Source organism: Oenanthe melanoleuca, chromosome 1A (genome assembly GCF_029582105.1).
Source record: "Oenanthe melanoleuca isolate GR-GAL-2019-014 chromosome 1A, OMel1.0, whole genome shotgun sequence".
NCBI classification, from domain to species: Eukaryota; Metazoa; Chordata; class Aves; order Passeriformes; family Muscicapidae; genus Oenanthe; species Oenanthe melanoleuca.
In genome coordinates this window covers 34,462,653-34,483,685 of record NC_079334.1, presented here as the reverse complement: position 1 = coordinate 34,483,685, position 21,033 = coordinate 34,462,653, and the positions used below count along the sequence as shown (strand labels likewise).

Below are 21,033 nucleotides of genomic sequence, written 5' to 3'. Positions count from 1 at the left end.
GAGCTTGTGATTCTCATAGTGTATTTAATCTTATTAAATTTCTAATTTTTCCTGTAGCAATTGAAAGGGAAAGGTATTATTGTTGGAGTAGCAGGTCAGAAAACGTCCAATAAAAACACTGAGCGATCTGCTGAGCTTTCTTTTTAGAAATGAGTTTTGAGCATCTCAACCATTTGCAACTCACAGTCATTTTGAAGCTGCTGGTGACATGGGACATTAACTCACTTTTATTAAATCACAGGGAGGGGTAAGGTGGCAATACAGGGCTTGCTGAAATCAATAGTGAACCTACCATTGGTTTTGATGGGAGCAAACCCAGGTTTGGGTCGAGCTGTGTCTTACGTGTGTGGTTAGGGAAGAGCAGGAGAAAGGGAAGTGGAAGCCAGAGGTCTGGGGCTGTGTTGAGCACTTGCTCTTCCCAAGCAGCTGGTGGTTCTAAGGATGCAGAGCAGGCACCAGCCCCTCGGTGTCTGTGCGGTCGGGCAGGCACTGCTGCCATCCTGTGGAGAGCAGGACCGAGGGAGGGATGGCTGCAGGGACACAGGGGCCAGCCAGACCCAGGCAGGGTCTGGGCAGCCCCTCAGCACTGCTGGGGTGGCTCCCATGGTGGCCAGCTGAGGATCACCTCACGTGGCTTTGGGCCAGGGCCACCCAGTCTTGCCCTGGCCTGCTCCAGGACTTTAAGAAGCCAATTTACACTGCACTGTAACTGTTGCTGTGCCTGCACCAGCTGGGTGGGAGCTGTGCCCATGCTGCATGCAACAGCTGGATGCTGGAACCACTGGGACAAGCTGTTATTCTCTGCTAGTCCTCCAGTGCTCACATGTCCTCACCTGGACATGTGGTACAGGAATATTTCTTTTCAAGTCTTTTGAAAGTCTTCCATACTGAAATCACAGCCTCGGTTTTAATTTCATTTTTTTATTCTGTAAACTTTTAATATTTTGCTAAAAGATAGTATAAAAAAACATATTCAACCCAACAGTGTGATTGGAGTAAAGCTATATGCAGACAGATAAACAGATAGCTAGAGAGCATGAAAAGCAGGACATCTAATCACTGAAGAACAGTTATAAACAGCAATAAAATTAATATCTATATTAAACTAGCAGTGCAAAAAAACAAACTGGAAGCAGCTTTACATTAAAAATACAGCTTTTTAAATACAGAAATAGCACCAATTTACAGAAGACAATCAGAAATGTAAACGTGGCAGATAGATTCAAGTATAAGTTATATGCTCAGCCTCCTCACCAACTGACTTGGGATAGAAAGGTTTCACAAACCCTGCAGAACTTCCTGGGTATGCACTTTGCCTCAGTGCAAATACAAATTCTGCTTTTCCAAAGCTACTTTGCTGATGAGTTGTTCCTAGTTTATTTAAATTCATAGCTTTCAGTGAAGGTAAAGATAGGAAAGGTAAACCCATTCCCTCTTGACAACCAACTGCTCCCCCTCACCAGTCTACTCTGGGTACAGAACAAAGCTGCCCAACTGCTTCAGTGATCTCACTCTATGTTAGTGAGAATTTTGCATTGACAAAATCAAGATAGCATATCAACATCCTTTTTCTCCTAGGCTCAAAACCTGCTTTCCCAACCATGACTCACCGAAGAGGGAGTCAATCCTCATTTCCAGACCTGTGTATACAGAAACTCAAAACTGTAAGCAGAAACTGGAAATGGAAAATCCATTTTCACTCCCTGCATTTTCAAGTATAGTTAAGTTAGTTATGGCACACAATAACATCACTGACAAAGAAAGGCAATTTTGGTGATGATGCTTCAACTGGAGCAAAGAGCCAATATTAGCTCTAATCCTCCTCCCTGCTCCCAGCTGCCATGTCACTAAAAGGTTGCACCGTACTAGAGGGAGAGAGAAGAGACAAGGTTTGGAGAATCAGCACTCACCATTTTCCCTGAAACCCCAGCAGCCTGTTCCTGCCCTGGCAGCAACACATGCACGCCAGCAGAAGTGCAGGGGCAACACTGTGCTAGTTACACATTGCTTTTCAAAGCAAAATTCATCTAAGTGGGTGTATAAGAAGAAATAATTCAAAAGAAAAAACTGTAAACTTTCATAACTGTAGTGTCATTAAAATATAAAAAAAATAGCAGTCTGAGGATGTTTCTTTACCACCCCTGAAATTTCCTATGATAATTCTGATACAGATTTTCTTTCAACCAGGGCTAACCAAGCCCTCTCAAAAACATGTTATTGGTCTGTTCTAAGAGAAGGCTGCATTACTCAAACTCTCAGCTTCACTAGAATGCTTTCTTAAATTTCACTTTCATTATAAAAATAAGATGCCTTCATCAAATCCCCAGCCTCAAAGTCTTAACCATCCTTGCCTAACAAATAGCACATCCAAGAGTGCATTAACCCTTGGAAAATCAGTATCAGTACCAAAGAGAGAGCTGATCATGCTGGCCTTACATTTGCTAAGTCCAGGCTAAGGTGATGTCAACAGCAACACTTCCTGTCTTTTGAACAGGAGACTGCACAAATTTAATTGCAGGCTGCTACACTAGTGAAAACATACCCAAACATAAGAGCATTAGCTCTTAAAATTATGTCCTATATTGATAATAGCACCATGCATTATTTGAGGACTCTGAATGTGAATTGTTAGGACTTTTCTTCCTCATTATCTTCTCTTAGATAATTTTTATTAATTTTTTATATTAATTTAAAACTCAAGACTCCTGCTCTCTTCAACTTCTTTTTCTGGTTTAGATAGATAAGATCTCCCTTGTCTTCCCATCAACACTCTCAAATGCACTACTAACTAGTCACAAAATTCCTGTAAGTAAAGAGTTAGGCACTTAAGTAGATATCCCTTAAGTACACTTAAGTAAACAGCTAAGTAGGCACTTAGTAGACTCAGGTTAGACTGAATCTAATCATGAGTGAGGTTAATGACTTATCAGTATTCCTTGGTCATAAAGTCTAGACTGGATATTTAATCAGGAGATGACATCTTAGCACAGTCCTCTCAGTGGTTTGTCACTCTCAAATCACTTTGTCATACCTGTTGAACGATTCAGGTTTTATATTCTTTACATATAACTTGCATATTTTGCTCAAAGGAAAAAAAACTAAAACCAACCAACCCAAGGACTAATACAGTTCATTAACACAACTATAAAAATGTTAACATTCACAGTTATTTTGGTCTTAATATTTTTCACATGTATACATTCAATCATACTGTGTTATTATCAGGTTTTTCTAACCACAAGTGCTGGGCAAATTGTACAACAACCAACTGACATTCAAGTAATCCTACCCTGAGAAAATCTGTTATTCTGAAACTGCAAAAATCACTTTTTGCACTAATCCCACTCCAGCACACAAAATAAAAAGCAAGAGGCTGCACTGCAGAGGCAGGATTTGACAGATTGGAATCAAGGAAGCAGTTGCTCTCACAATTGCAAAAGTTTATCCTTTTCACCACAGATTTACTCAGGGTATGTAGAGTACATGCAAATGAAATGCTTACCCCAGATAAGTGCTAGACATCTCACTTAGAACCATGAATAAAGAACCCCTGGGGGCTCCAAAAGAATCTGTTTGCATCTCCTCACAGAAATAGAGAGAGTTTTCCAAATTAAAATCACAATTACAATTTGATGCCCACAAGGCTGTGTGAAGCCCAGAGTCTGAATTCAAATCAGTAGTGAAGGGACAATTCAGTAAAAGGATTTCTGTACCAAGGGTGATTTTGAAGAAGACGGCTAACAGAACCAGTGGGTGAATGGATAGTGGGGAAGCATGCCAAGGGGTGACATTTTAACGTGCTCCTCTTGCCAGGTAAGAGCTTGTTCTCTTGTAATTGATACGGGGTCCGAGGACAATCTGCCCACCCCTTGCAAAGAGCAGAATTAGTCAGGGCTGGTACTAGAGATTTCCAGTCTCCTCTGCACAGAGCTGGCATTTCTGGTCTGGGTGGTACCTTCATTTTTCTTCCATGCCACAGGGTCTCCAAGACTTCCAGGAGTTTTGAAAAATGCCTCATGATGTGCAGGACGAATACTCTTGGGAGTGAGAGGAGCTGATGAAGGCTGTTTGTGAAAGAAAAAAAACAAACAAAAAACAAACCCAGTGATTCAGCAGGATTCTCTCAAAGCCTACACACAAGCAGGCAAACAGAGGACACCTGGGAGACATTAATCCCTGTACCCTGCTACTAGAGGTCACACACCCTTTCAGGAGTGCCACATGAAAGGCTATGGGCTTTGTCCCTGCTTTTCATTCTGAAACTGGATGCCAGAACATCACTGCTGGAAGATGAATGCCTTTATCGCATTTCCAACTTGAATTTTTTCATGATTACTTCATAGTCATTTGTTCTGATGCCAATCAAGCACTTTAGCTCAGTTGGCTCTTTCTCTTCCATGATGTTTTACTCACTTTTGTTACTTGTTATCATCAAGAGAAATCAAAAATTAGTCTTCTAAACCCTCCCCGTCCATTTCTAAGTGCCACTCTACTGTAACCTCCAATGTCAGTATCTGTAATCAGATTGGTTGCCAACCAGCCTCTTATTACAGCCTTTTTCTAAGCTCAAAGATGATAAAGCAATGTCTATAACGCTTCCAAAGGTTTGACCTATTTGTCACTGCATTAGACAATAGGAAAACAAATCACAAATTTGCAAATGTAAGCTGAATTAGTGCCAAAATGTCACTGCTAATAGTTGTAAAGACCCAGGTAACACAGTGTGGCATGACTGTTTTATGTCACTAACTGAAATAAATCAGTCCTCCTTCACTTTTGAATTTCTGATTTTTTAATCAAAAATATGGTTCTATGGTAGACTTAAAAATTACCATTATACAAAAAGATCAACAATCTCACAAGAATAATTGTTTTCATTCAGCTCTGATGCTGCTATTACTTTTCCATTACATAGTGAGGAGAAATCAGAACAGGGCTGAGGGGATAACCCAGGACACTACTACCTGAAAAAGTGTTGCAGCCAGCTGACTCCTGAATTCTGATACATAATCCTCCTGTCCTCCTAATGTTTTTCTGCAGCCATTGCATAGCACACAATGGCACTTTCAGATGGTGGAAAAGACCTTAGATTGCTGGGGGATTTTAGAGTTTCTGTAAGTTATAAAACCACCTCACTGCTCAGGACTAAATGTGCTGTGCTGGGCTATGAGCTCAACAGTGTCCCATACTCTGTGCCAGCCCTAAGATGGGCAGACACAAGATAAGTGGAAGACACCAGCTCTGAGCATGACAACTCAGCACTGACACTTTCACTGACACAGCTCCTTCATCCCCACCCCTGTTCACCTTCCCCCCTTACCTGCTGCAGCTTCAGAAGGGTCACTGGGTGCCCCATACACACAGGGGAGTCCAGCTTAACAGCACTGCAGGATCTTGTAAGCACAGGACTCAGGTGCAGAGCGGGGTGAGCCGGCTGCGGTGGATCTGCCGAAGGGGAGGGTGAGACCTTGGGGCTGACAACGGCCGTGGTGCTTATGAACACTGGGGTGGTTGATGCCAGGCTGGACACACTGAAACTCGTGGAGGCAGCAGCTGAGAAGGAGCTGTCAGGAACTGGGGAAAGAGGACTGGTGAATGGGACGAGAGGGAAGGAAGCCAGGGCTGCTGATGGCACCATGACACAGGGTACGCTTAGAGAAGGCATCTGGTTTGCAGCCAGGCTGATGGCACCAGGGGCTTGGTTTGCAGAGAACAGGAAATTGAAACTGCTTAATCCTAAACCAAAGAGAGAAAAAACAAAGCATTAATAAACTTGAAAAAGGGAATTAAACTACTGTAACTTTATCTAGAATAAGAAAAAGGTGTGACAATAAAGAAAAGTCTGCCTAGGAAGTAAACTATGACAAAAACAACAAAAAATTAGGATGAAAACTGTCACAAACCTCTGAGTCTTCTGTCCAGCTCCCTTTTCTTATCTTCCTCCATTTCCCCTCCTACTTGTCTATTCACTGTACCTGCATCCATTTACTTTGGTCATATGAAGTGTCAACCACAACCCTCGCTGTTTTCTGCTTCTAACTTCAATTACAAGCAACATCCTGGCTAAACAAACTCTTTTTCTTCACTAACTGGAATCATCCTTTACTATATAAAAAAACAAATACATTACTTTTAGTGAGGAAAAAAACCCTAGACAAACCAAACCAAAGGGAGACACCCACAAAGATATATCACAGAGGCATTAATTTTGCTGAGAACAGCTGGACTACTGTGTTGAAGCAGAAGCTGCTCTGGCTCTCAGTTTTCCTGACCTTTGAAAACACCAGGATCACCATTTTTAAACTAAGCATCTCCAGCCTAAGTGAAATGCCACAAACCCCACTCCCTGTCACGAGTGAATCAAAGACTAAAGCAGTGAAATATGCCACATGTCCTGTTCCCACAAAGCAGTCACTCACTGCACACAAACACAGGCACAAAACATGGTGGATATGAAATCCCACTGTGGTATTTTCAGCTGCTTCCTTTAGATCCCCACAGTGTCATACAAGCAGAGCTGGCTACATTCCCAGTGCCTTTGGTTTCAGGGGTTATACTGATAATGCATGTTACAAGACAGAACAAAGTTTGAAGGTGACGAAATTCATACACTCAGGGGATGCTGCTGTTCTATATTGGCCAGCTTACTGCCAAATCTAGACTTCCAGCTCCTTTGAGTTCTGAATGCTGGATAAATGGTGTTTTTTGCTACACATAATTCTCATGCAAACCCCACACTGTTCAATGTTATTAATGCTTGGGAACCTCAGAAAAATGCCTCTTTTCAGAGGAGCAACAGTTCACATTGAGTCAAGAGATTTTAGAGTTACTAAACTGCTACAGAGAACTGCTGTCAGGGTTTGTTTTTTTTTTTATGGTAAACATTCACCTATTTGTAGGACTCAGTATTTGCTCAGTGAACAGACACAGAGGTTTGGTTGACTCTAGAACTCATGGCTGTCCTTACCAGCAGTAGGCTGAACATAAAGATACTGTGGCTGGAAAGGTTGATTGGCATTTTCTTTAGAGATGTGCTCATTTCCTGGAGGGGGGTCATCAGGATCTCTTTTCTGAGATTGTTTTCCTTGCTCATGACAATCTAAAGGCTTAGTAGACTCCTTGTTTGCCGTCTCTGGAGCAGCAGAACTTGCAAGATCAAGATGATTTGTTTCTAGATGTACAGCAGCTGAACAGCCACTTCCTGGGGAAGATTTTGCTTTGGGTGACTCAGGTTTCTAAGCAAAAACAAAAGTGGAAATGAAGAGTTCAAACTGAAATAAAACAGTGCAATACCTCTCATGCACCTTCCTCATGCATCTGTGCAACGGAGCAGCACAAACCTGATTAGCAAATCACCAAGTTAAAAATTTTGTTTGAGGGTTTGAAGAACCATATTAGTGATACCTAAAGCCTGTGCCCTTTGCTGTAGTTCACATTCAGTACTTGGATACACTACATAAGAAGCACCTGACCTCTGGGATTACTTTTCTATTGATAAGGAAAAACACTTGTTTCAAATGATTTATATTCAATATTCAAATGGCTTATATGACAGTCTTGAGTCAGATCCTACTTTCAGTATTTAAGAGAATTCTGAGATAACTATGCATCACCTTCATCACCTAATCTCTCTCTCACCAGGCTACTGTGGGCCTCAGAGAAAGGGACTCAGGCTGGAGAGTAAGAGGAGAGAGGGAAAGAACAAATCACATTTCCTATAGCTCAGTGGAGTAAGCAATGCTGCTGCTGTCTGGGAAAGCCCAAGCTAACAGGGCAAGAATAGACATAATAATTACATTGATTTCTTCCCCTCTGACCCATTGTTTTGCTGAAGAAAATGATCAGGATGGTAATTCCAAAGAATAACTGAGCTTCACATCACTATGCAAAGCAATCTAAGTCCATTTTCCCCTGATAGTGTGAAAACATCTCCCAGTTAATGCTTATACTGCCTGGCATAGCCCACTTGCAAGTTTATTAACATGTGGAGGCAGCATTTTTATCTCTCAAGAGCAGTGTATGTATTTTCCCTTCTGAAAAAATTGTCTTGGGAAAAAGTCTTTCCTTACTATGAGACAACCCAAGTGATAATGAAATTCCCTTTACCTTGGGTACTACAAGTGAGAGGGGCAGATCACTGTGCTCCAATGTCTGCTTTTTAGCAGCTGGCTCTTCATCATCTCCAGGTGCAGAGGGCGATGAGCACCTTTGGGAGCTGCGTTTTTGGCAGACAGTGGGAGCCTGAGCCTCTGCACTCCTGCTTCCCAGGTCTCCTGCAGTGGCTAGGGGCTCACTTATGTTATTTTCCTGAAGACCACCGCACAACATAAAAAGGGATGAAGATGGGAAGCACAGGAAGGGTTGGTTGGGGACCAGGGTAGGTTTTCCATTTTCTGTTTTGGAGGCTGCTGGCATGGAAGGGTGTGAAGCCTGGCTGCTGATGCCAATTGGTAGTGAGAAGCTTGGCACATCGGCCTGAACCACAGGGAAAACTGCCTGAGGCAATGGGTTAACACAAAAATCAGAGTCCCCAGGAACTGGAAGAAGGGAGACAGGTAAGGTTATGTTGGACTTCTTTGCTGAACTTAGTACTGTTTCAGTGTCACAAGCTTTATTCCTAAAAGACAAAAAAACCAAAATAAAAATCAAACAATAATGAAAAGAAGAAAAACATTTATTCCAAAATGAAATGCCTATTTTATCCTTAGAAGAGATGCATATTTGGACATTAATGTGGGAAAAATCCCACCCTCAAACAACAATTTTTACACAGTTTAGAAGAAGAGCCACTCCTTATCATTTCTAATTACACAGAAGCAGAGTTCTCAGGTTTTTGCTGGACCAATACTGCTTTTGGCTGCACTAGTCAATCATTCACAAATCAATTTAAACTGGAATAGGTGCACAGAAGACATATGAGAGACAGAAATGCCCTTCCATGGAATCATAATTTGCTCAACCTACCCAGACAATAGGTCAAAGGATACAGGAATGACATATAAGCAGATATGACAAAAAACTACTGAAGCAAAACACCAACACTGGAACAAGTACGGATGGGTGTAAAATGACCATGAAAAAAACAAAGCTATGCTGACATCTATCAGTATTACAATTGTAATAATGAGACTTTATGGCATTTTTTTATCTCAGTCTCATCAATGTAATCTATCCTTAAAGTAAATATGACAAGCTCAAAGCTGCAACTGGACAAGAGTTAAGACCAACTTACCCAGTATCTTCCTCTATTTTCTGCCTGCAGACAGCTGCTAGATTTATCATTTTGGAACAATTTTCATCTGAATTCACAATACAGGCTGAAAGAACAAAGAGGCATTCAATTAATCACAGATAGCTTTACCAAGCATATTTTGATACTGGCCGTATAAAATAATTGCTATAATTTTTCAGTCCTGACACATTTTTATAGCATCCACTAATCACCTAGAGTCAGAACCTGCAAGACACTCAGAACTTTCAGTCCCATTGGAGACCTATTCAACATCATCATTTCCTATAAGAGGAAACTGTGAAAAGCCCTGTAATTACGTTATCTTTCTTAACAACTATCCATTAGATTGTTACAGTACATTTCACTACATTAGAAACCATAAAATAAAACAAGCATTTTGCGGCTAAAGAATTTTTCTTAATCAAGTTTTCACAGAAGAAACTGTAGTATAGTTGCAGTTAGTACAGAACAGAAGCATTTACCTGCAGAAAATAAACTGCAGATTCAATTGCAGTATGGCCTAGATCCACCTAATGTAACTTTAGGCATTTAACTGGAGGTTCTAAACCAGATGTTTCATCATCACATAGACAGTAGACATGTAGGAACCTCCCAAGAGTAATTCACATATTTAATTATGGTGATTCACCCAATCAAGTGCCTTAAAGTGGTGCATGCCCTCATTTGGGCAGGTCCAGTGGAATAGAAAAGAACATGTTTCATTAGTAGTTACCTTGCCTCTCTTGACGTGGGCTGTTAGGCTCAGAACAGACTTTCCTTCTGGTTGCTTCACAAGGCTGTGCACTGTTAAAGGAAGCGTGACGTGTAAACCTCTGCTTTCCAGCAGTGCTGGTCTGGTACTGGACACAGGCTCCTCTTTGTGTCTCTTGCAGAGGATTTGATGCTGGGCTATGCCCTCTCAGCTCATCTGTAGAGACATACAGTCCTTCAGGCAACACAGCTTATCATTTAGGCTTCTGTCATATTACCAAACTGGCTGATAAGGGAAGAGGCAACCTCTATATTATCTCAAACCTCACAACACTGAAACAAATCTAGAACTCAGTAAGCACCAACAGACAAGGTAAGGGCTTCCTTCCTATCCATTCTGTAGCAGCTACAGCAGCAGCTACATTCTAGTATGCTAGTCAGGAGGTGAAATGATACTAAGATAGTATTTACATTATCCTTCACTTTTACTTGTTCCTGGCACTGTCCTGATGCAAATATCAAAGCCAAAAGGCTTCCCTTTGCTCTGACTTCTAGCCAAGAAACATCAGCTTACAGAGATTCTCTATCCCACCACCTTACAAGAGTGGAGACAAAAAAAGCAGACAAAGCTTTTTGTAAAAAGGGCCATATACAAGAAACAGCCCTGCTCTACCTTGTTATGTCCTCTTACTAAACAAATAATTCACTGTATAATTATTACGGAATTACCAAGATTCTGCAACCCAGAACATCTGTGGACCCAGATTTGAAGATGTCAGTGCTATCTGCTATTGCTCTACAATGCATACAGTTATCTAAGTCAGTGTAGAAATACCTACAAGACACAGTATCCTTCAACATCCCTCCACAGACCCACATCTTGGGCATGAAGTCTAACAAGGGCAAATGTCGAGCTGGCAGCAATTAGTAATCACAGGGTACCCACTGAATGCTGAGCCATTCTTTATATACAGAAAGCAACCTTTATCACTTGGGAAGGAACTGTAAAAGCAAAAAGAAAATAAATGCAAGGTACACAAGTTACCAGTATTTTCAGGGAACTCCACAGGCCCAATCCACTTGAAAGCTGGTTTGCGTCCTCGCTCCTCTGTGACATGGACTTTCTTGATCAAGCCTAGGCTGGTGAGAACGTTGGCAATGTCATACAGTCTTCGTACCTTTGCTAACAAGAGAGGGCAGGAGGAGATAAGAGCCAGATTTACAATGCATATAGGATGTACTTATATGCTAACTTCATTCCAGACTATTACCACAGCTTTCATGGATGAGGTGGGCAAAATCAAATTGGGATGGATTTAAGCCACTTCCCATGAAGCCTGCCATGCCAGCTCCCACCTGATTGTCTCTGCTACTTCATAGCTTAGCTGCTCAGCTCTAAACTCATCTACCTCATTTTGATAGATATAGGTTAGGGAGTGATTACATCATCAACTTGCCCAGAAAAGGCAACTACCTCCACATGGGTAAAGAGAAGTTGGGAGAAAGAGGCACAAGACTGCACAGCTGATCACAAGAGGACACATTTATAATTTCTAAAAATGTAATACAGAAAAATCTCAATGACTCTAGTAAAGAACATCGTTGAGCTGACTATGATACCCACATAGTTTCCAGCTAAACTCCTCACATTTCTTTTTATATTTGGAGTAAATTTCAAGACTGAAGTGCAAGTACTTTATTTTAAAAGTACTTTAAAAGACTTAAAAGTCTTTATCTCAGAAGATTTATTTACTCATGCTAAGTTTTCCCATGTTATCCAACCAACTGAAATAGTAATCCTCACTAACTGAAAACAAACTCTGCCATCCAGCTGTAAAAGAGTTCTGGGGTAAAAAGGAGAAGGAACATATTTCTGCAGAGAGAAAATTCATTCTATTAAATTAAACAGCATTTTTCAATTCTAAACATCATCCAGAGCAGTACCGGAAACAGGATTTAAGTATGAAAAAAAAATCAACAACAACAAGAAGAAATTTTCTTCTGAAGCTGAACTTGGGCGATAATTGTCAGTGACTCCTCCCCACACTAAGCTCTGTTTTCACAAATATGCATTTGCAATGAACAAACCCCCAGAACACGTTCCAGGAAAAGATGCACAAATTGCTTTTGCTGTTACATACTGGTGTCTGTTTGGTGTCAGTCCAAACATGCCCCATTTTCTGATTTGCCTCTCATTAGCCATCTTACTTTTAAATTTGCTGTGGTCCACTGTATCCTGGGTTTCTTCTATCAATATCTTTGCTGCGATGTCCAGAGTGACTATCTTGGTCTTGGAGACAAGGAACAGCATGACAAACTTTTGGCTCATAATCCGTAATGACTTGTCCTTTCTGCTGTTTGCAGATGCTGTGTTACAAATAATACCCAAGCCTCTTAGCATATGTCATCCATCACAGCCAGAAAACTAGTAAGAACATTTCTCACACACAAAATAAGTAAAGTATTTCCTTACCAGAAAGCAGAAATTTATTGAAAGGCAGCAAGTGCCTTTCAATGCAAATGCCAAAACTGATTAATGCAGACGGGAGTCTCTCTCTTCAAAGGGCAATAAAAATTCAAACTTGCAGAAATAGCTTTTAGAAAGTGAAATTTCAAAGCTGATTCTATGTTATGTTACACAGTTTTGTGCCACTATAATTTTGTGACTTAATGGACTTTGTAACTTAAAACCATTATGTGTTATATAGGTAGCCTGCAAAGAACAGACAAATGAAGATGGTGCTTTCTGTCAGGATAAAGCATTTACTGTCAGATACAGGTGGGGAAAGAACTGGATTGTCCAGTAGAACTTCTTGCCAGTCTGCAGGATAGAGAGAAAAATCTGTCTTGAGACCTATGTTAGGAACAGAATAGAAGGAAGAATTCTGTACCTTCCATGGTGAATTCAGCACCTTTTTGTAAAGGATAACTTTTTATTATTTAATTTAAAGGCAAAGCAAGGGGAAAAGTGACATAGTAAACTGAAGAAAGAGACTTGTGTCTGTATATCATCACACATTTAGTAATCATCTTACCAGAGACGCAATCCGGTTCTGAAAAGTCCAGTAATGGTCTGTCTTGAGAATCTGGAATAATTGCCTTTTTCCGTTCTCCAAATTTGTACTCTAAGTCCTGCTCCTTGTGCTGGGAGGTCATTAACTCTCCATACTGCAGCTCTCCTGCATCCTGAAGCATTTTCAGAGTTTGGCTGAGGTTGTGCCGGCCATGCCAGCAGTATTGATTCTTGGCCACACGACTGACCAGCTGCAGCGACTCCAGGACGTTCACGATATCGTAAATTCGCCTCCGCTCAACTCCTGTTTGGGAAGTGGGGAGGAACAGACAAAAAAGACATAGATGCTCATCTTAGTTCAGGAGGATCAGAGAACAGGTTGTTCTCTAATAGACATTTTCAATGTCCATGTGGACACGTTCTATTAGATACATCGGTATTTGCACACTGAAAATCAGACTTATGCGTGGCCAGCTTCACAGTATCCTGCTCTTTGTCCATTTTCCTAACTTCCAGCCCAGCCATGGCTTCATGTTAAAGCACCTACACTGTGTTTAGAACTGACTGCAGTCTACCAGACCCGTTCACTCAGACCTACTTGAACTGCCTCAGGGTTTTCAGAGTACTTTGGCTCCTCCTTACAGAGTGCTTCAACACTCAGACACACACCTAGACACAAGCCTGTGTGTAAGAGGGCAGAAAAGGGTCTGCCACAGTAGAGAGATAAAAGCCCCTCATACAGGAACCAGGGGGAGTGCAGTCTTCCTCTTGCATTTAGTGAGACAATTACTTTTACTTGCTAAGCAAGTACCAAGTAAAGGAGCATCAAAAGCTTCACAAGTTGCAGAGTGGCATAGAATGAGACCTACTGCTCCCAAACACAACAGAAACGAATCATCAGTGCTGGCTGGGTCCACACCTATGGGAAATTTATGAAATATGCCCAACTTGAGTTCAGCCTGACTGACGTGAGCAAGGTTGGGGACTTAACATGAACAGGTTGGTGGCATGATCCCTGTACTAAATGCTTGTGTCCAGTGCTGTTTGAAGCATGGCTGTTATATGCAACACAATGTACTATACACTGGTGGCTGCATCTGCACCAAAATTCTTCTAACAGTAACCATCAGCTGAGCAGAACAAGTGTTAGTTAGGGTAAGAGGTTTTGAAAACTTCCCTCTGGGAGACAAGGCTGTAATGTACCTGTTTACCCATTTGAAGAATAGGGATAATACTTACCAGCCTCAAACACATATTGGGTGAAACAACTCATGAGCATTCCCAAGATGTGAAGCATTTGGAGCGAAATGTAATTCAGAAAAACAAGAGTGCTACACATATTCTGGTGTCTGTCAGGCACCAGCAGTACAGCCACCTTCCATGGACAAAGTGATATACATTTGCAGCAAAAGCTGTATCACAGACATAATTTGTTACACTGAGAGCAGCAATATCAGCAGGGGGGTAATTTTGTGGGAAGACCAAAGGGAAAACAACCTAAACCTTCCACTTTCTGGGAGGTAAAATTTCCAACAGTAACTTTTAGAAGAAAGCTTCAGTTATTTAGGAAAGCGAGGTATATATACACAGAATAGAGCACTATTTGTTCAGCTGAACAAGGTTAGAGCATGAGCATCTCATGTAAACACATAAAGGAGTAACAGCAGAATCTAAAAGAACAATTAATTTTAAAAGTAGTTTATCTCTTTACCTAATCTGTATTCTATCTTATTTCTAATTCACTCTATCAAAACAAATAAATGGGTATTTCAAGGCCTTTCTTAACAGAGTCACAGAAGACATCAATCTTCTATTCCTTTTCTTCCCAAAACAAATGTCATTTTTGCTACATCTTTTCTTTTCATTTTAGATGTAACTACAAGATTTATTTAGTTTAACTCAAATTTTATTAAGCCCTTCCTAGCTAAGAAACAACCTCTCCAAGGATTCAGATATTTTTGTTAATAATCTGTCCTGGTTGAGTCCTCTTTCCCAAGTTTTATTACTTCTTGCAGGTATTTCATTAATTTTTTAACTAAAACCAAACTTAACAGCAGAACCAGCAAATGAGCTACTCAAAACCTTCTTGTCACCTCAATCAAGACATTTTCTCATGGTGCTCTTGCAGTTCTCCCAGTACCTTGCTGTCACAAGGTGATATTTAAAGCTAAGGTAATCCTGATGAACCATGACAGTGCAGAAGATATGATGTCACACATGTTTAGAAGTCAGGGAGTAAACACAACTGATCTCCTACACAAACCAGTTTGTAATCATTTCCCCAAATGTTTCATTTTGATAAATTTATTGTCTGGAAGTCCTCCTTCAGAGGGTTTTAATCCTAACTCCTTCAGTGTTCAACAAATTGAATATTTAAGAGAGCAACAGAGTTGGTAAACAGCTGGAAGCAAGATCTGTCTAGCCAAAAGTGCAGAAAGTCAGAAAGCAGATTTCAAAATGGTCGTGCTACCAAACAACAAAGTCATTGAAGAATATTAGGCATTTCCAACTCTTGATTAGTATGATTAGAAGAGCATCCAGACCCTGGGAAAGGCAGATCTTGAATGTAGTCTGTTAGAATATGATCTTTGGAAGGCCCACCTGTTAGGTTACCCCAGGTGATCAGTTACCCCAGTTTTGCAGGTATACATACCAAGAATTGAAGCCACTTCATCCAAAGAAATGGTAGTTTTCTCTGTTGACAATGGATAATTTGGATAGCGAGCTAGAAACTTTTGGCACAAGAGTCCTAAGCTTTTCTGTTTTCTGCTGGGTCTCTGCTTTTCAAATTCATCAACCGTGCTGTCATCTACTATATCATACTGTTAAAAAATAAATGTTAACCCTTTAGTGCAGAGCTTTTAAAAGCAAGACATAGTCAAGTGAGACATATTTCAGATGTTACCAATATTTAAGATCAGATTTTCTAATTAAAAAAAACCAACATGGACTCCTTGAAAGCATAGAGCACTTGGATAACACAGTTGCAAGCTCTTCTTATTTCATCACACAAGATACCTACAGAAAAATTCTTATCTGTGCAATCATAAAACCGTGGTCATGCAAAAGGAAAAAAACCAGCGAGATCAACACCCAAGACTAGCATATGATAAGATTATACTTGGAAAGAGTGTTTCTTTTGGAAAGAAGGAAGAACATGCTCTCAGACACTTCTGGATCTAATAAGCCAGGAGATGCAGAAGCCATCAAGAAGTTCCTGCAATACCTTTTTTCACTGACTTTTACAGTGACACTATCACTTTAAGAAACTGGTGATTGAGGAAGGGGTGGGGCCACTTTGCTCAGAAACTATAAAAGGTACTACTCAGTCTCTGAACCTTAAACTTAGTCAAGCTGTTGGCTTAACTCTGTAAGATGGCCTGAATGTGGGCTTTCTGACCCTATAGCCGGAAAAAAAACCAGAAACCAGCAAAACTGTGGTGGCAAGAATGTAAGAAGAGGTATGTTTATTTATCACAAAACAAGAATGATGGAGGATTATTTTGCACTGGTAAGTCTGGAGTTTTCTTCTGTGTTATAAAAAGGAAAAGAAGTCTTGCCCTCTGGCAAAGAAAAGCTAAAGGTGGTGGTAGCTGTTGAAACCTATGTTTCCTTGCTTTATGGGATCTTAAACAGTCCTTTGCTAGTTTGTAACTAAGTAACCTTGTGGCAGGCTGGTGCTCTGATAGAATTGTTTTTATGGTATGGAAATAGCAGTATTCTCACTCTAAAACTTCTACTTCTTTTGTATGCTATCTTTCTAAGTGGAGAAATTTATTAGAGAAAAGTTTTACTAATTAGAAAATATTTGAACTCTTTATAGTTGCCACCCCAAAAATGCTGTGTGATCTTAGTGGGCTTGGAGTGGTAATGAACTAGCCCTAAACATCAACTATTTTTTACCTACTGGACAGCATGTTCGGAATGATCTTTAAAGAACTGTTTGCTTTGTTATGACTATGAAAACTGCAGAATTTTCTACACTACTGTCGCTACTGCAGTTGCTGTAAAAACCACACTTCTAGAGTGGTGTGTACCTATGAAATGATGCTTCTCAGTATAAGGACCCAGAACTATTTTCCTGTTGCTGAAATCACCAATGAAGGATATCCTACAAGAAACAAATCAGGAGAGAAAAAGCAGTGGTTGGAACAAAAAAAAAAAAAAAGCACGAAGGAAGAAAATCATAATGATGCTTACTACAATCTGATGTCATTCTCTCCAGGGACAAACCTCCTAAAGTGAGGACAGAGGTCAAACCCTGCATTGCCTGAGTTTTGTGAAGTAGAAATCTTAATGCTTCATCTTGTATTTTGACCACTAGTTTGGGGGCTGGGGTGGAAAATGGCAAAAAAGGTTTCAGCGGACCATTTTGCAGGACAGTTGCAGATGAGGTCTAAGATTTGGAAAGTATACATTTTGTCAAATTTATTTTTGAAAAGGATGCTTGTTTAAAACAGATCTGGCAATTTTCTTTGTAATGTGGTTCAAAAGTACTTTAGTTGGGAAAATCAAACATTTAAGCTCTACTTTCTTCACTGTTCTTTTAATTAATATTCAGGCTCTTGAAGGGATCTCGGGTCAATTACTAGTAAGAGTTACTTTAGAAGTCCTACTGCTCAGCCAGTGCTGTGTAGGCAGCTGTCCTTGGCGTCTTACAATGCTGCATCTTTCCTTAGGGAGCAAAGAGCCAGTTAGAAGAAAACTGAGGAGCAACTTAAGAAAGGTCTGAATCCTGTCTGAATATAAGGTAATTGTGTTTTGAGTCTCACCTGTAATGAATCAAGTGTGTCACTCTGCTCACTGTTTTCTATGGGTCTGAAGAGCTCTTTCTTCTTTTCCCTGTCCCTCATGTCAGGACTAGCAGCACTAACAAGAATCTTCAGGTTAGCAGTAGGAGTCCAGGGATCAGGCTGAGGTCTGTCGATGATCTTAACAGGTGTAATTGGATTTCTTTCTGGTGTGCAGCCTTTTTGCTTCGATAAATCAATTGGTTCATTCTTAATGGGAGTCTTTGGAGCCATCCTGGATCGATCAAATATGTTTTCCTATTTAAAACAAAGTTCTTTAGACACAAGAGGAAAAAGACATTCCATCAACCAATTTCATGATTCTCATGAAGGTAATTTTACTGACTTGTGCCTTGGCACTCATCTATATTTAGCAGAGCTCTTCTGCCTTTGTTGGGAATGCTAAAATATTCTACGTGCTGCTGTACTGGAGGAAACGTATTTGAGATACTGCCTTGAAAAACAGAACCTGAGGTCAACCAATACAACCTGCTGCCTATTAGGCTTTTAAGCTCTGACTGTTATTACAAGACAGCATTGCCCACAAACATAAATCACCAAATCACAGGGAAACTGACATCATACACTGGTCACATTACACTTAGCAGAAAAGCAGAGCTCTGTTTCAAAGGTCCCCATGCTGGGGATGCAGCTCAAACTCATAAAATGTCAAATTAAAGGGGATGTAACCTCATGTGCAAGTTTTGCATCTTCAATTTCTGCTGCTCAAAGCAACCAAGAAATAACCATAACTGTCCCTTGACTACAGCTAAGAGCTGCTAGGAGGAAAAGTCTACTTCATCAGCTGATTTTTATCATTTCCTGAATGAAGCTCATCTCCTTCTAGTACCTAGCTGCCATCAAAATTTTCATATTTCATCTAGGGATCCCTTTCTCTTATTGCAAGAATTATCACTACAGATGAATTTACTTCAAGGGACCAGCTGAAGGAAGCATTATTGATATCCTCAATATAATGTATTTAATTTTGTGCTGTAAGAAATCCAATTAAGAAATTGAATAAAAGCCTGAAACAAAATTTGAATTTATATTGGATTACTACAAGAACTTTCTTAAGTTTTGCCTTTAACTTGGAGCAATTTAACTATTCTGTAGCTGAAACATATTTAAATAGGCGATTTTAAAGGTCTTTGAAATGTGCACAGTCTAGCTGGAAAGCAGAAAAAAGTTCTAATAACAACTGAAACTGGCTTTCACTAGGAGAAGTTTTGTAGCATTCAGACTGGAAGTAAATTTGGCACATCAAAAGCACTGTGCTCTGAGAACTGATGAAGAACTCTTCTGCATACATTCACCTATGAATTACCCAAAAGGATGTAATAAATACATCTCTTTTTTTTTTTTTATTTTTTTAATACAACTAAAAGTAAGTTACAGTTGTAACTTACTACACTGTGATAAATAAGGGTCAATTTAAAGGCCATGGTACTTCTTAGAACATATATTCATACAGTGTTGGCACTCAATATTTTCTTGCAATTTCACGTTTGGCAGCAAATCAACTCCTAAGTAATGCAGAAAGTCTATCTTCCCCTAAAGTTCCTGTTCATTATGGCTGGTGGTAATGGAACTGCAGCGAGGGCAGCAGAAGCAACCTGCTGTTTCAGTACCTCAGATCATCATGTTTGTGTAATTACCACAATGAAAAAAATCAGCGGCTCTACATGAAAAGTACATGACTATGCCCTTTCAAATCTTTATTTTCTACTGTCACAATTACCTACTAAGGTAAGAAACACTTTTACTCTCTCTCCCTTTTTTTTCGCAGTAGCTGCAACACTCTGTGAAGTCCTACCTGTATGGCACAAAACCACAAGGGCATTTGGTAGAAGAATGAGATAGAGAACAGGAAAGGTCAGCTTGATGAACTTAGTATGTAGGCAGTAATTGAAACAAACCTCTGATATAATAGGAGCAGAATCTGACAAGAAGTGTGTGAATTTTGGAGGACTCAGACTGAGTATGGACAGCAGGTCATGAATTGCATCTAGTTCAGGAGACATTACAGAGCAAGGTTGTGCCCAAGGCTATATACACCTATGCTCTCCTGGCTGATGAAGTAGTAGGGAAACAATGAGCTTGTTCCCTGTGAGGGCCCTGCTTAGCCTCTTGACTGGAGAATACCACTTCATGAATTTAGACCAGAAGGCAAGCCCAGGTGACATATCCATCAGCGTGCCCAAACCATGCTAAATAACAGAACTGTACTATTCCTGTGGCAGGTCAGGCCTGGTAGTTCTTACCTTTAAACCCATCAGTCTCTACAAGAGCCCTCTCCACTTTACCGCATGGCAGCCATTGGAATACTTGGGATCACTGTGTGAGTTGTACTCAGGTGAAAGCCAAACAGTGTTTCCCGGTGTGTAGTACCAGGGTGCAATCACCTCACTTACTGACAAGGGTGGCATGACTCAGGCTTCTGACACTGGATTAGTTATCTCAGGGGCAGCGCTGGACATCGCTGTGCTCCAAGCGCTCACAGGTAAGATGCTGCTGCACAGACCAGCAGGTCCGAAGGGCAGCACCTCAAACGGAGCCACAGCAGCACGACCCGGAGCCCGACCCCCTTCCAAGCCCGGGGCGGCGGCCCTGCACTGGCGGGGCTGGGGCTCTGTGGCGCCCACCGCTCTCCCTCCCTCCCTCCTTCCCTCTCCTCCCTGCACCGGCCCGGGCTCCGGACATTGCAGGGAACCGGGGCCCCCCGCCGCCCTCCCGCTCACCTTCTGGGCCGCCTCGCCGCGGCCCCGCCGCCCCGGCCGGGCGCTCGCCAGGTCCCGCAGCGCCAGGACGCTCACCTCCATCTGCAAAGCGAGAAGGCGCTCTTAGCCCGGCTCTTAAGAGGAGCCGCTCCCGTCCCCGGAGGGACGCGCCGCTGCTCGGGGCAGCGTTCCCGGGGAGGGAGGGAGAAGGAGGGAGAGGGACGGCGGGCAGGGAGGGGCGGGAGGCTCGGCGGGCTCGGCGCCCTCACCGCGGCCGGGGCCGGGGCGCGCGGGGGGCGCGCGGCTCTGCCGCTCCCGCCAGGCGCCCTCAGACATCGCTTTACAATCCGGCCAATCAGGCGCGGCCGCCGGGGAGCCCCGGCCGCGCCGCCGGCCAATCAGCGCGCGGGCGGGCGGCGCGCGGCGGCGGGCGCGCGGGACGGGGCTCCCGCCCGCGCGGAGCCGTTTCGCTCCTTTTCTTGGCGCTGCCCGCCCTCCCCCGCGCGCGCTTCCCGCCGCCGCCGCGCCGGGCGGGAAAGGCCGCGGTGCCGGGCCGGGCAGCGCCCG

General features: G+C 41.9%; 1 protein-coding gene across 2 annotated transcripts; it reads right to left on the bottom strand.

Annotated features, from left to right (window-relative positions):
• Positions 1-921: 921 nt before the first annotated feature.
• E2F7 (E2F transcription factor 7) lies at positions 922-20,785 on the bottom strand. 2 transcript variants are annotated; one of them, XM_056516387.1, is made up of 13 exons: positions 20,736-20,785; positions 20,488-20,568; positions 17,729-18,004; positions 15,610-15,778; positions 12,979-13,260; positions 12,152-12,310; positions 10,989-11,126; positions 9,966-10,160; positions 9,233-9,317; positions 8,107-8,617; positions 6,968-7,235; positions 5,321-5,736; positions 922-4,064 (listed from the first exon to the last, which is right to left on the bottom strand). In XM_056516387.1, the coding sequence occupies exons 2-13, from the start codon at positions 20,566-20,568 to the stop codon at positions 3,885-3,887; spliced, it is 2,760 nt and encodes a 919-aa protein (XP_056372362.1). In that variant the 5' UTR covers positions 20,736-20,785; the 3' UTR covers positions 922-3,884. The 2 variants fall into 2 exon arrangements, with proteins under 2 accessions (XP_056372362.1, XP_056372363.1); XM_056516388.1 differs by lacking the exon at positions 20,736-20,785 and having other exon boundaries at positions 20,563-20,656.
• Between the last annotated feature and the right edge of the window lie 248 nt (positions 20,786-21,033).

Bases quoted from the DNA above. Each gene is read 5' to 3' on its own strand.
- E2F7 (XM_056516387.1), bottom strand. From the start codon at position 20,568: ATGGAGGTGAGCGTCCTGGCGCTGCGGGACCTGGCGAGCGCCCGGCCG. The intron at 18,005-20,487 runs GTGAGCGGGAGG...TGTTTTAAATAG, and splicing joins GCGGCGAGGCGGCCCAGAAG to GAAAACATATTTGATCGATC. The intron at 8,618-9,232 runs GTAAGTTGGTCT...TTTGTCTTTTAG, and splicing joins AAAATAGAGGAAGATACTGG to GAATAAAGCTTGTGACACTG.